Consider the following 15,462-nt stretch of genomic DNA (forward strand, 5'->3'; position numbering starts at 1 on the left):
CCGCCCCACTGGGGCACGGTTACCATGACGACACGTGCGCTCTCAAAAAAGGCGGGCATCGGAGCTCGCCAAAGAATGTTGCTGAGGAAAAACGAGGGCGGGCTTCAGAGCTCGTGAAAGAAATGTGTGTAAACGTGTCTGTCGTAAAGAAAAAAAAGCTTCCCATAAGAGAGGGGATCTATCCTTCACCCTTCTCAACACATCACATTTAAGATCCCATTAGACATGGGGATGGGGCTAATCTGGACATGAATTTAAGGAAATAACTGTCTGAGGACCTGGATGTGTGGATGCATTCATATGATACTGTATATATATATATATATATATATATATATATATATATATATATATATATATATATATATATATATATATATATATATATATATATATACATACATACATATAATGAAATCTGACCTTGTCACTCTCCACAAAGAATTGCTGTATTTTTCCTACTCCGGCCTGATTATAATCAAAACAAGCTTACGTATGTCCTGTGGATGGGATGCAGTAGACACAGCAGTGGACTCGTGAGTCTGGTATGCGTCTCTTCCGTTTGACCTGCATCTCCTCCAGAAGGTACCTCTCATACTGCTCCCCGATGTAGCGTATAATTGGCTCCCAACTACGAAGGAAAAGGGTGGGTCCATTTACCTTGAAGTTGATTTATTTTTTGCATGTTTACCTTTGTCTATGTGTTGCTATCAGAGACAAAGTTAAGGCTGAATTACAGATGTCCTCTTCTCACCAGCCACCGTTGTCAATTTGGTCTCCAAATCCCGGAGTGTCTATGACGGTGAGTTTCATCCTGACACCTCGTTCCTCAATCACTTGAAGGAAAAGAAAAAAAAGAAGAAGGGAATGAACGTTTCACAAATCGTGTTTTTGGATTTATCATTAAAATCACAACTTTGTAAACATCTGATTAATTTTGAATAACTTTGATTCATATAATATCCTCATGGTGCATCATTACGTCACAAATGTATGGCCAATGGGAGCACAGCACCGACTGCATGCCCTGAGGCCGACATGGAGATTCGGCAGTAATAAAGAACAAATTCCTGACTTCACAAAACTGGCAAAGGTCGAAGTGCTAATTGTTTATCTCTTACACGAGCCTCGACATGGTATTAAAAAAATAAATTAATTTAAAAAAGTGCTTCTTGTATTTGACTTTGTGGGTACATTAATTACTAATGAGACGAGTAGAAAATTGCATCTTTTTTAAAAGCTGTATATTAATTTTGTTGGAGTGTAGCTCACATTATTTAGTTTGGAACCATATCATATTCAAAATATTTGTTGGATGCCAGCACCACTAACCAGGAAGGGGTTTGATGTTTCGGTCACCAAATGATAGTCTCTGTTGGAGGTCACTTGGTGGCCAAAACGTCGGACCTGACCCTTGAGGGCAGACAAGGTTTTCCTGGTTGGTGATGCTGCCTGTCACGCCACATTGTCGTAATACACCATGCAGTGGAAGTTTGGATGAGGGTGTTTAATCAGAAAAAGAGTTCTGAGAAAAGGAAGGATATTTTGGAGAAGGAAAGGTAAAGAGTGAGGAGGATGGATGGGGAACATGGAACCAGGGAAGGAGTGGTGGGGGGGGGGGGTCAAAATTTCTGCCATTTTGTGTAATTAAGGTATGCACAACACAAATTTATGATCGTGTGTGTATGTGTGTATCATTTTTAGGCTGATCAGGTCCACTGAAGGATGATGGTGGAACTGTTGTATAGTGCGTAATACCGTATCGTGGTAAGTTGAGATGGCATCTGCCACCACTAGACTGTGCTGGCACAGTGGCCTACTTTTTTGTGAAAGACACCTTTGATGAGTCAAAATGTCCACTGGCAAGCAATGATAGTGGAAGGGTCCCCACCTTAGCATGTCCCATCCGACAGATGGCAGCAATTTTTGTGCAACGGCTGTGGACGCCCCCCAATGCCTCCATCCATAGAGCACGTGTGGTCACCAAATGCTTTGATGAGCATGACATTGATGTTATCCATATGTCATTCCCTTCTCAGTCACGAGATCCGAACCCAATCAAGCATTTATGGAATATTCTGGAACGACGTTTTCCACCTCCATCAAACAGGTGTGAGTTGATTGACTTTCTCGTATAAGAATGGTGCCGCATCCCTCCTACAGAATTCCAGACGCTGGTGGACTCTGCCACGGCACATACAGGCCATACTGGCCACTACCTGTATGTTTGACGTTTCAAAACTATTCATCTGACAATGTCCAAGTTAAATTAAGATGGCTTATGTGACAGCCACTAACATTTACTTTTGGTTCTCTAACTTCGCCAACTACTTCACTCATGGACTGACAAGTGGAAAAAAAATTGCACCAAGTTTTTCACCACCTGGTGGACCAGGCCTGACATTCAACAAGAGTGCAGGAATTCGTAATTTGTTGAGGGTGCTGATTATAACCCAACTACTCTTCACGAAAGACACGATGGGATTGTTAATATCCACCAACTAATGCTGGCAAGTGGAATGCCCAATTTAACATCAATCCGAAGAACGGCACATCCATCCATTGGGACCATACTCTGTGCAGAGCGTTGGTGCTGCCTAAGCAGTCTCCTGGGCTATTGGGCACAATCCTGGACGGGTCGCCACTCCAACACTGGATACCAGCAAAGCTGGAACTCATTTTGCCAAACTTGGAAGGATGACAGGCTGTCAATTCCACCTGGTATTAATTCAACAGCAAAGTGGGATTTGAACTCAGGACTCTAGGATCCCAAGCCCACCACTCCAGCCATTAAGCCAACACCAGGCATGAAGTATGGCACATACATTGATGTATCACCCTGCTTGTGAAGGTCAGGATTCTAACCAAGGCTAGACAGATCAGAGGTAAGTGCGCTGCCCTCTGCCCCGTCCTGTTGGATGAATTTACGTGACGGCACACACTCAAAAATAAATTTGTCTTCAATGCAAAAATTATCTTTAGAACCGGAAACAGAGCACACAGCAACTTGCACAACAGGGCATCAGTTCCACCTAGGCACAGCACCATTTTGGCAAAGCATCACAACACAATACGAACAATATCAGTGTGGATAACAAGCCGACTCAAATAATCTCGATCATGCACAGAAACGCCCCGAGATGTCAATTGGTCTTTCTTGCCGAAAGGAAAACCCCGACAAGCCACAACACGGCTGGTTGTAAGGAACCGAACCCATGAGAGAACTCGTACGATGAACCATGAGAAAAGATGGGGTGGGGCACGTATGGTGGGACCTCCAGCTCGCAAAACGGCTTTCCATACTGATCAATGTGTACTGTTTGGCAGTTGGACACTTTGTCGCCACTTTCTTCTTCATCAGCAAACTTATACTTAGAGCTTAACCCTTTCACAACTTGCTGGGTTTTATTTATGCACTTAAGGTGTTTGTGCTTTTCATCAGCACTTGTGATAAATGCTCTACAATGCTATAAGGTACTCCTAATGTACAGCAGTGTCACACTGCACACAGGTGATGAAATTAATGTGCCATTTTCACGACAGGAACGAGGTTGCTGTTGGCTTGACAGTTTAGGTGGCTGGCTTAAGATCTTAGGGTCTTGAAGTTTGAGTCCTGTTGTGCCACTGAAATAACACCAGGTGGCTTGACTCAGACTGTCATCCTTCCGAAGTTGGCAAAATGAGTACCAGCCTACTGGTAATGGGTGTTGCAACAGCGGCAGAGCTGCACTTCCAGAAAAAGATGCAACCAGCACCCATAGGCTGCATACGAGGCAACAACGACAGGAACAAATGATGTACCATACTCTTGTTACAAAGCGTTGATGCAGCCAAAGCAATTTCTTGGCAAAGGTTATACTGGGCAGTTTGCAATTGCCTTCCCAGCACTAGTTAGGGCAGGAATTTGTAATTTGTTCAGCGTACAAGTGATAGTTCACCCACTCTTTGTGAAGGACACTTTGGAATCTTTAATGTCCAACAACTAATGCTGGCAGACTGGACACCTAGTTCAACGTCCAATCGAGGTACGGCACACACATTGATGAATCACCATGCCTGTGAAACTCCGGGATGACTGTTTCCAGCTAGGCCAGGATTCTAACCCAGGCTAGACAGTTTTGAGGTGAGTGTGCATACCTTCAGGCCATCCTGGATATATATATATATATATATATATATATATATATATATATATATATATATATATATATATATACATATACATATATATATATATATATATATATATATATATATATATATATATATATATATATATATATATATCCAGGCTAACCCTTCCCTTGTCTACAGATTTACTGCCAAATATGTCACAAACATTGTGACCACTCTTTCCAATTAACCCCCGCGAGTCCTGAAAATCGTGCTTTAATTGCGGTGCTTGTCATTAAACGCAAAACCAAGTCTTCACGGTTAAGAACCAGTGCCGCAACACAAGCAAATCCCTTAAGGGGCCTACACCCCGGTGGGCGAAGGACAGCTGCAGAGAGCATTAGGGAGAAACGATCCCATCATAAATCAAGCCATGAATGGAGCGCAGACGAATGAGCACGTAGTGTGCTGAAGACAAACTGCTTTCGCACATTTAGAAAGCGTACTGTGTTTGTATTCGCATGATCCGGTTCATCATTGGTGAACCTCATTGCCAAAGCCCATATACCACGACCATGTTCCTCTTCCGTTGAGGACATCATCCGCAAAAGGGTGCTTGGGAAACTGCTCTCGTGATTGTCTTTGTGTCATCTCACTGTCACAATGGATCCCTTTTTGCATTGAAAGCATTATCAGCAAATGGCATTTGGTGAGATCTGTTTGACAGGAAGTTATTTTGTGAATTGGAAAGCCAGACAGTGGCAGGAAATTTTTTTTACACAGAACTCAGTTGGACACTGTGTGCTGATCATATAATAAACATTTCTTCGCTGCAGACTTCTGAAAGCAAAATGAGCGACGAATGTGTCAAAACAAAAAGTGAGCAAATAATTTTGTCCTGGTTGGTACCGTGAGGTCATGCCATTAGCCACCCACACCGATTCGCAGCACTTGAGAGGAGAAACTTTGAGAGCGGTCCACCGGGAGGGGTACTTACCATGACTTACTGTCTGGATCTCGAGCGTCTTCTTTGGTTCCGACGGTCTCGGGGGAATGCTCGATTTGCAGCTAACCTGTCCTTTGAACAGCGTGTTCATGAGAGTGGATTTTCCCAAGCCACTTTGTCCTACATCATGCATGTGACACACGTGATGACATCATAGGTGAGATATAATGAAGGGTTAAAAGATGGACACTGGTTCGGTACAATTGTAAACATCATTACACTGCAAATTTTAACAATTAAGATTCATTAAGAGGAACAAGTATTCATGTGTTATAATCAGATCATTAATCGTTGATATAGTACTTTTAAAAAACTTTGTCCAGTTCACTCATTTATAATAATGCAATTAAAATAGGACCATGCGTCCTGAAGCTCACCTGGATCAGGTGCAACAGTCACTCAAATACCCCGCAAACCCCCTTTAATAGACCCTGATTTTTATTTATTTATGCCATGAACAAACGTTGGTCCATCACGGGTGATGGAGGTTGTGGTCGAGTTTCATCAAAGTTGTGTGTGTAGTTTCGGAGAAGAGAGCAAAGACCTATTTTGGGGCCACCGTGTCAGCCCACAATAATAATTCAAATACAAAATAGCTGTAAATGTGAAGATAAACATCATAACCATAGGACAATGATATGGATCTTTCACTAGAATGTAGAAAAATCTGGAATTCACCATAGCCTTTGATCTTACTAAAGACAACGTACATAAACAATGGAAAAGGCAAAGTACTAAAGGAGTGGGAAATGGAACAAGAAAAACAGCTTTTTAGCCTCACTTTGTGGTTGTAATTTACAACCACCCAGCATGATGAGACAAATCCACCTTCCTGACAAATCCATAACAGGCACATTGTGCCTCACACATTATCACAGGGGGATCATTCTTTATTCCAAGGATGATCAACAGAAAACCTGTACCATACTTTTCACAGAGCGTCGGTGCTTCAGAGGCAGTTTCTTGGCAAGGGTTGCATTAGGTGGTTTGCCATTGCCTTCGCAGCATTGTTTTGTCCATGTTCTGTTAAATGCTGAGCATCAAGCAAGGAAGCAGCACATACCAATTTCTCTTTATAAAGCCTGCGTTATGTTATGATGTGGCCTGCAGTTGAACCCACGACCACCGCCCAGTCTACGAGCGGGTACTCGACAACCATTATGCAACTGAGCTTGGTTACAAAGGATGATATTTCATAAATAATGCCAAATTTACAATATCACTGTCAACCCCATAATGTGCTTTTTAAATGCTGATGAACCACACAATATATGAGATGAGATAAGATGTACCATATTCCTTTACAGAGTGTCGATGCTGTTGAAGTAGCTTTTTAGCCAAGGTTATGCTGGATAGTTTGCCGTTGCCCTCGCAGCAGTCCATCAGGGCAGGAATTTTGAATTTGTTCAGGGTGCCAAGGATAACTCACCTACTCTTCGCAAAGGACATCATGGGATCTTTCTCATCCACCGGTTAACGCTAAACAGGAGGGACAATCGGCTTGATGTCCATCCGAAGGATGGCACACTTTGTGATGCAACACCTTGTTCCGTGAAGCAACAATCTGACAGTTTTAACTTGGATTGATAATCTAACCCAGACTAGCCAGCTCAAAGGTGAATGCACTACCTCTTCACCATCTTGAGGATGGTGAGGAGGTCTTTTAATGTCAAACATATATAAATATGTATATGTTGGAAGATATGCAGTTCAGGATTCATATTGGTAAAAGATAGCAAACAGTGGTAGAATAAAGAAGTAAATCAAAGGTGTTCTTGCTGGGACATGGAGTTGGACCCATCCACCGCACAGAACCATACCTAATGGAAGTTTACGTGTTGTTACCAGCACACCACTCTCAACACCGCCGAGGTAGAGAACTGGCTTGTTCTTCAAATGTCAGGCTTTAATAAATAATTTCTTATTTTAAGGCTTAGGGCGCTACATATATAATTTATATATATATATATATTTTTTTTTTAAAGAAGAAGAAGGCGCTTCAAACCAAAAGTAAAAAACTAGATCGACTCTGCCAATTTGAGCAAAAAAGTGAGAGCAGTCCCAGTCTCAGGCCACATTTCGCCTGCTTCACAGCTGGCTTAATCAGCCACAATATTGAATCATCATCATCATCAATTGAATGGGTCCTTGTGAGTTTTAGCTGATGTGGAATTTAAATTCCAGAAAAGGTATTGTCATCTGTCTGTCTGTCCGTCTCCTATTTCAACTTTAGCCAAACTGCTGGGCCGATCCAGCTGAAATTTGGCAGCATTGTTCCTCTCCTGACTGGTAACAGGGATTGCAAAGCTCGTTCTGGTCACTTGACTAAGTAGGTCAAAATGGCCGACAGTAAATTTCTTCAAAAATCTTCTTCTCTGGACCCACCAGTCAGAATGCTACCAAATTGGGATACAACATTCGGCCAGTGTAGGGAAAGTAAATTGCAAAGGTCATGCCGATCACATGACCAGAAGTTTGTCAAAATGGTCAGCTTAATCAATTTTGGGGAAAATCGTGTAAATTCCTTCAAAAATCTTCTTCTCCAGACCCACCAGTGAGAATGTTACCAAATTTGGGTACAACATTCGGCCAGGTTTGGGATACTAAATTGCGGAGGACATGCTTATCATCTGATAGGAAGTGTCAAAATGGCCGACTTAATCAACTTTTGGGAAAATCGCATTAATTCCTTGAAAAAAATCTTCTTCTCCTGACCCACCACTCAGAATGCTACCAAATTTTGGTTACAACATTAGAACAGGGATGTGATGTTACATTGTGGAGGTCATGCTGATCAAGTGACCAGAAGTGTGTCAAAATGGCTGACTGAGTAAATTTTGGGGGAAAAAATCATGTAAATTCCTTCAAAAACATTCCTCTTCAAACCCACTAATCAGAATGCTACCAAATTTGGGTTTCAACATTAAGCCAGGGACCAGATAAGCTCCAGGTCCAGTGGTCCTATTTTTCATTCTAAATAATGGTTTTTCCTCTTATCACATTTTCAAGGAAAACATTTTCGACCAATTACAATTCAAAAGTGGAAACATGACATACAATTGAAATTAGTTCTCATCTATAATAAGAACTAAAAGATTAGTAATTGGAATGACTTGGAGTACAGTAATTGATTTGGAGTAATTAATTATCTCTGCCACTGAAGGTGGATGGAGGTTATGTTTTCACCGCTGTCCTTTTGTTTGTCTGCCTGTCTGTAAGCAGGATATCTCAAAACGTTGTGGACAGATTCAAACAAAATTTGGTGGACAGGTTGGGTGTGTGACAAGGATGAATTTTTTTTAGACTTTTCTGAAGATCCGGATCTGGATACGAGAATTTTTAAGTGATTCTTTTCCATTGAGAGATAGGGCCAAAATGATGTATAGCAGGGTATTTCAAAAAGTCATGCACAGATTTGGACGAAACTTACTGGTCAGGTTGGGTGTGCGCCAAGAACAAATTGATTTGAATTTGGTGAAGATCCAGATCCGAGAATTTTTTTAATTCTGGAGAGTTCATAGAACACGATACCAGCACAGTGTTTAAATACCTTCTGTACTTCAATTATAATAAAATAATGATGTTAAAGATCGTTTAAAAAATTCTGGAAGTATAGCGCTATTGAAGGAGTCTTATGCATCACCCTATCACCACCCTTTTTAAATGATACTTCACCATTGAGAGTTGGGGCCAAAAATGATATAAAGAAAGCATGATACAGTGTTTCAAAAAGTAATGGAGGGGTTTTGACAAAACTTGGTGGATGAGTTGGTTATGTGACAAGAACAAGAATATTGGATTTTGGTTCAGGTCCGGATTCCGATCTGGCCTCTCAGTAGGATACAAAACGTAAACTGTTCAGCCTGGGAGGGGTGTGCACTTTACAAAGTGCCGTTCGAGTACTTTACTGGAATATGTTGCTCCTCAACACGAAATACCATCAGGTATCTTCTTCTCCTTCTCATTGTTCTACAGCCCAATTGATTCCTCCTTGTGGCGTCGGCTGCAGGGAGTGAATATCACCCAAGTCTTTCTGGAATCGAGGATATCTCATCTACTCTTCGCTAAAATCACCATGGGATCTCAACATCCACCAATGACCAGCGCTCGGGAGATGGGTCCTCCAGATTAACATCCATCCCACGGATGGCACACACTTCCGATGCCTCACCCGGCATGCGAAACACACCATGGTGACAGATCATCGCCGGGTCGGGATTCAAACGTATTAAGAGGAATTACATTTCAGATGAATTTCATTCAAATTACAGCTAAGGAGTAATATAAAAATGAAATAAATAATTGCAGCTTGTTGCTTATTATAACAGCGAAGACGGTTCCTTGAGCAAGACTGAAATACATTCCAAATTCATTTGAAAGTGCCCATCCTGGACGACACCTACTGTCATTTTTTTTTTCCTCCGGGATGCAAGCAGAAATTTTGAAAATTATGTTGAAATTTGTTCTGGTTCTACTGCAGTGTAACTACAAATGCATTGATTCATGGTGTGTGTTCCGAAAGACATCAACACAAGGAAGATATGGAAAAAAAAGCCAGACAAATTAAATTGAGTGTTCAAATGAAAAGGAAAACATTGATAGTAAGTTGTAATATTTTGTGAGCTCCCTTATAAGGAACTTCAATGCAAGAGGAAGCCATTAGGCACATCAAGTCTGTGAAATGGTTGTAAACCTCTGGTTGTTTGTCCATACTCTGTCCTTTTAAATGTGGAGTGTCAAGCAAGGACGTAGGACGTAGCACATGCCATTTTAAAGTTTTTGGTTTGACGAGGCTGGGGTTCAAACCACAGACCTCTCATACTAAAGAGTGGTGCTCTCACCATTACACCACCAAGTCTAGTCAAAGACATTAACACATGTACTTTTCCTGAGTCCCTGTATCAAAATCACATGTATATGTATATGGATGTGTGTGTTACACACACACACACACACACACACACACACACACACACACACACACACACACACACACACACACACACACACACACACACACACACACACACACGAATCCAATGAATTTCACAACCATCTGTTGTTTTCAATTTTTCTGAATAAATAGCATTATTCTCCAATAATCCCAAAATCCCAATATTCCAGGGAAAGCAGGACCTACCAACAATCATGATATTGAACTCCAGACCTTCCTTCATCGCTTTCCTCTGCAGCTGTTCTAATGCAGCATCAATACCCACGTAGCCGAACAGCTCGACCGACCTGGGACCCCCTTTCCCATCAATCAACTTCCCAGGACCAAGACTGGAAAGGGAATGGTTGAGGGATGGTGATGACAGTGGAGATATGGCAATTGTTTCAACATTGCCCTCCTTTCTTTCAAACTCGCCGTCTCTTCTCAGGCCCCTGCTGTCAAATGTTGAGTGGACAATATCTGGAATGCCTTCCTCATGGTCTTTACAAAGGCTTCTGTTCAATCCCTGTCCATTAGATAATTCGATGCTGTGAGCATTGGGAGATGAGTTGCTTTTCACCTGAGAGAGTTCACTGTGATGTTCTATCTTGTCTCCAGGAACAGCATTATTGTTATTTTCCTGCATGAAAACAATTCTTGAATCACTCTGCAGTCCTTTGGTTGGCAGACCCATGCCAGCTTGAGGGTGCACGTCTGTGAAGCTAACATCTGCTTGTGGAAACACCGGTGCCGCACACTTGATACCATTTCTGCCCTCAGGTGATTCATTCCGTGTGTGATCTTCACAATAAACAGCTGCAGGAAGGACATCAGTATTGGCCCAGCGAACACTAGATCTGCTCATTCTGGGTGAATGTTCTTCAAAAGGAATGCCACCTGAAAAAAAAAAAAAAACATAGATTAGTTTCAGCATTTTTAAAGACACCAGTTGCTCTCAGCTCAAAACCCAGCTAAGTACTGAAAGTCGAGCGGAAGTTGAAAACAAAATTCAGGAGATGAGCTACCATCAATGAAATGTCATGAAGAGCATTACAGTCAAAAACATTTCTGTGGTTTACTTATTCATTCATCGAGTCCAATCTAAACAAGCACAGCATTGCTGAAGACCTCGAGAGCTGCATTTACAGAGCAGTTATCCATATTTTGCTTCTTCCGACCCCCACCGCGAAGCTCCACAACTCGGTCCAATTTGAGCCATCCTGTTTGCGATTTATGGCATCCACACTCCCTTTTGTCGAGTTTCGATCCAATGTGTTGCCTGCCCCCATACCCATCCTGTACTGCATACAAAGGCTCACATTCTGATCTGAGCATTCCCTGGCATTCATAATACTGAGAAAGCTTTGTTTCCCCCTAAAGAAGGCACGTGCTTATCTGTTTGTGAAAAAATGGATTTTGGCAACTCTCTGGAAGTATCTATCCTATAGAGTATTACGAGTGATTATCTGCTTCAACGCACAAACTCACAATGCTATCGCTTGAATGAAATCCTCATTAACCTTCCCCATTTGTCAATAACATTGTACAATTTTTTTTTTAAAAAAACCCCATTATTATTGCAGTATTCATTAATATTATTAATATTAATGAGCATCTCTTTTCTGCAATAAGTTTTTTTTAATTGCAACGTTTTTACCATAATCGTGGATGCCCTGGGAGGTTTAATTGCACAAACTAGATCAAATGATTTATACATTCCCAAAGGGGAGGTGCCATTGGAATCCTAAGGCAGTTTCAAACAAAGTCTTGTTACTGTAGGAAGGAAACTTGTGGACATGAACAAAATGATAAATTAAGGTTTGTCCAGGATATCAAAATTCATTTGTAAACTCCACGCAAAATGCATTACCAACTAAACTAATACAAATATGTAAGCATGCTGATTCAATGTGAATATCACCAGGACAACATTAAATATGCCAGAGGGCTGCAGTCTCACCCACACAGCGCGAAGCTACAGAACTGAGAACGCGCTGCAGACTCCGGGACCATGATAACGCTGCACATATACAGTACCGTGAATGTGCTGCGGAATCTGGGAACGTGAATGTGCTGTGAACTCCCAGACTGAGAACACACTGGGAACTATGGGACTGATAAACTGCTGGGAACTCCTTGACCGAGAATCCGCTGGGAACTGCTTGACCGAGAACCTGCTGAGAACTCCGGGACTGAGAACACACTGGAAACTCCAGGACCAAGAATGTGGTGGTAACTACATGACTTGAGGACATGTTGACAGCAATAGGACTGAGAACATGCTGGGAGCTACAGCACCGAGAATATGTTCAGAGCTCCAGTTCCACAGAGGATAAATGAGTGGGATGAATTAATGGAGGTTAGCAGCAGGCTTGGGCTTTGGGAAGGTAACTTCGGTGCGAGTTTATTGAAAATCATGTGCAACCGTGGGGGACTGGGAATTAGTGGAGGGCACAGAGTGCAGGTCGAGTAAAGCCAGGAGAGGGACAGTCGACAATTGAAAAACCACCAGTGAATGAGAAGCTTACTCACAGGCAAGTTGTAAAACTTTAAGTTCTCTTTTTCTTACTGTGCCTCTGACTTCTGCAAGAGGTTCTTATTTATATCCAGGTAGTGGACCAAAAAAATGGAAACACCCACAGAATGTCACTTAGTAGCGTGTTGGGCTACGATGTGCATACAGAATGGCATGGATACAGTGGCATGGAGTCAACAAGGATCTGGAAGGGTTCTGGAGGAATGTGACACTATTGTTCTACAAGGAAGTTCTCCGATTAATGTTGGTTTGATGGAGGCAGAAACCACCATCTCAGGCGCTTCTCCAGACATTCCCACAAATGCTCCATGTGATTGAGATCCTGCAAATGGGAGGACCAGGGAAGATGGGTAACTTCATCCTCATGCTCCTCAAACCACCCGGTGACAACACGTGCCTTGTAGACTGGAGCATTGTCATCTTGAAAGACACCCCTCCCAACAGGGAATAAATTCTGCATAATGAGATGCAAATTATCACTCAAAATCAACCCTGCCGTCTAATAGAATGAGTGGACCCAGGCCATGCAAAAAATAATGTGTCCCACCCCCTTATGGAACCACCAGAACCTTTTACTGTTGGAACCAGGCATTTTGGGCTGTCGAGCTCCCAGAGCTGTCACCACACGTGCACACGTCCATTCATCGAGAACATGATGAAGGATGACTCATCAGACCATATCACATTCCTCCACTGCTCGGCAGTCCATTGCCTCTGCTCCTTCCACTAGTGGACCCGCAAATGGGCATTGCCATGTGTTATGAGTGGCTTGTACATAGCAACCCAGCTATGGTATCCCGCCCGATGAAGTTCCCTTCCCACCTTTTTCAATGATGCAGGATGCTCACAACCCACATTGAACTCTGTGTGCAGTTTGTCTGCCATTGCTCTCCTATTTCAGCGCACAGTTCGGACTAATGCCCGTGCATCACCACTTGTCGAGTAATTTGCTCTTCAATGATGATGTCTTTAAGCCTGGTGTTGGCTTAGTGGTTAGGGTGGCGGCTTGGGATCCCAGTGTCCTGAGTTCAAGCCCCGTTGGCTGCTGAATTAACACCAGGGGGTTGACTCAGCCTGTCATCCTTCCGAGGTCGGCGAAATGAGTACCAGTGTACTGGTTCCGGTGTATGCCCCGGTTAGAATAGGTGTACCATATCCCTGTGTGTCGTAAGAGGCGACCAGGGTTGGCGTCAGGAAGGGCATCCGGCCATAAAACATTGCCTCACAAAAAAAGCCAAACCCCTGCACAGCAGGGAAAAATGGGTGTAAAAACGGTCATTTTTTATTTTTATTTAATGATGATGTCTTTCCTTCTTTTTCTCAGGCTGACATCATCATTGAGACAGTTCCTTGTGACACGTGAGCAATTCCCACAGCCTTTGTCACTGAAACGTCTGATAAACGTGCAGAAACAATTGTTCAAAGTCACTGAGGTCTCCTTTTGCTGCCATATTGGCTCTTACAATACCGGACTCGAGCCGCAGCCCGTGTGCGTGTGTGTGCGTGTGTGTGTGCGTGTGTGCGTGTGTGCGTGTGTGCGTGTGTGCGTGTATATGTGACAGGAGGATAGCTGAGAAGATATTTGCATACTGGCAGAGGACTGTGGAAATTCTAAGTCCTCAACTCTTCCCCCCCCCCAACCCCAAATCCTCCCCCTCCCCCTCACAACCCGAAGCCATCAATCCCCCCACCACAACTCCTCACCACCCCCGCTCCTTCCTCACCAAAAGTCTTCAATCCCTTTCCCCCTCAAAACCTCAACCTCCCCTCCCAACTTTGTGCCATCTTTGCTCCCCCCCCAACCCAAAGTTGTCACCCCCCCTCCCAACCCTAAGTCATAAATCCCCTCCCTACTTCAAGCCAGAGCCTGATTTATTTTAATGTTATGAATAAACTTTGGTACATCACGGGTGATGAAGGCTGTGGTCAAGTTTCATTGAATTGTGTGTGTAGTTTCTGGAGGAAAAGCAAATACCTATTTTGGGGGGGGGGGCATCCCCACTCCCCCCTCCCCCTTGTAAACCCCTTTAGACCTCAATTTGTTTTTAAGTAGCATGTACAAAATTGGTATATCATGGGTGATGAAGGTTGTGGTTAAGTTTCATCAAAATTGTGTGTGTGGTTTCGGAGAAGAAAGCAAATACACATTTTGGAGGTAACCCCCCCCCCCCCCGTGAACATCCTTTGACCCCAATTTATTTTAATGGTGTGGACAAACTTTGGTACATTCTGGGTGATGAAAGTTGTGATGAAGTTTTATCAAAATCGTGTGTGTAGTTTCAGAGAAGTGGCAAGCGTTTACAGACGGACGGACGACGCGCCATCCCATAAGTTCCCCTGAACTAAGTTATTGTTGAGCTAACTAGAAATCATCGCAAAATGCAAAGTCCGTCTGCGTCTGCTTTGAACGCAAAGTAAACTTGACGAAAACAACAGCTAAAAAAAAAAATGTTAAATTTATTAATTAGTGTTCTCCATATTCTCATAATAAAGATTTGTTGAAAATTTGACAAAAGCTCAAACAGTAAATAAATAAACAAGGAAGCCATTCCAAAATCGAGCCGTCTCGTGCTGCGTGACAGCCAGGGTAGTAAGGTCCATTTGTACCAAGTGTGACTTTGCCCTCTGAGATTTTGACCCAATTACTAGTCTTCTCCATATTCTCATCATAAAAGGTGGTTGAAAATTTGACGAAACACACACACACACACACACACACACACACACACACACACACACACACACACACACACACACACACACACACACACACACACACACACACACACAACAGACTTTTAGCCACATTTTGTGGACCATATGCAAATTGAAAACGTGGAAGCATTAACCCTTCAATTAAGGACTTTTGAGCAA

The 15,462-nt window shown here is 42.7% G+C and overlaps 1 protein-coding gene across 1 annotated transcript in view; it reads right to left on the reverse strand.

Annotated features, from left to right (window-relative positions):
• LOC147011803 (uncharacterized) overlaps positions 1-15,462 on the reverse strand; it is a 136,053-nt gene that overhangs the window by 20,709 nt on the left and 99,882 nt on the right. The window contains exons 3-6 of the mRNA XM_085856992.1: positions 10,260-10,949; positions 5,111-5,239; positions 755-836; positions 494-631 (exon numbers count right to left, since the gene is read on the reverse strand). Of these exons, the coding sequence (XP_085713118.1) occupies positions 494-631; positions 755-836; positions 5,111-5,239; positions 10,260-10,949 (1,039 nt within the window). The remainder of the gene's footprint in view (positions 1-493; positions 632-754; positions 837-5,110; positions 5,240-10,259; positions 10,950-15,462) is intronic.

Source organism: Eptatretus burgeri, chromosome 15 (genome assembly GCF_056783735.1).
Source record: "Eptatretus burgeri isolate ZD-2024b chromosome 15, Ebu_testis_v1, whole genome shotgun sequence".
NCBI classification, from domain to species: Eukaryota; Metazoa; Chordata; class Myxini; order Myxiniformes; family Myxinidae; genus Eptatretus; species Eptatretus burgeri.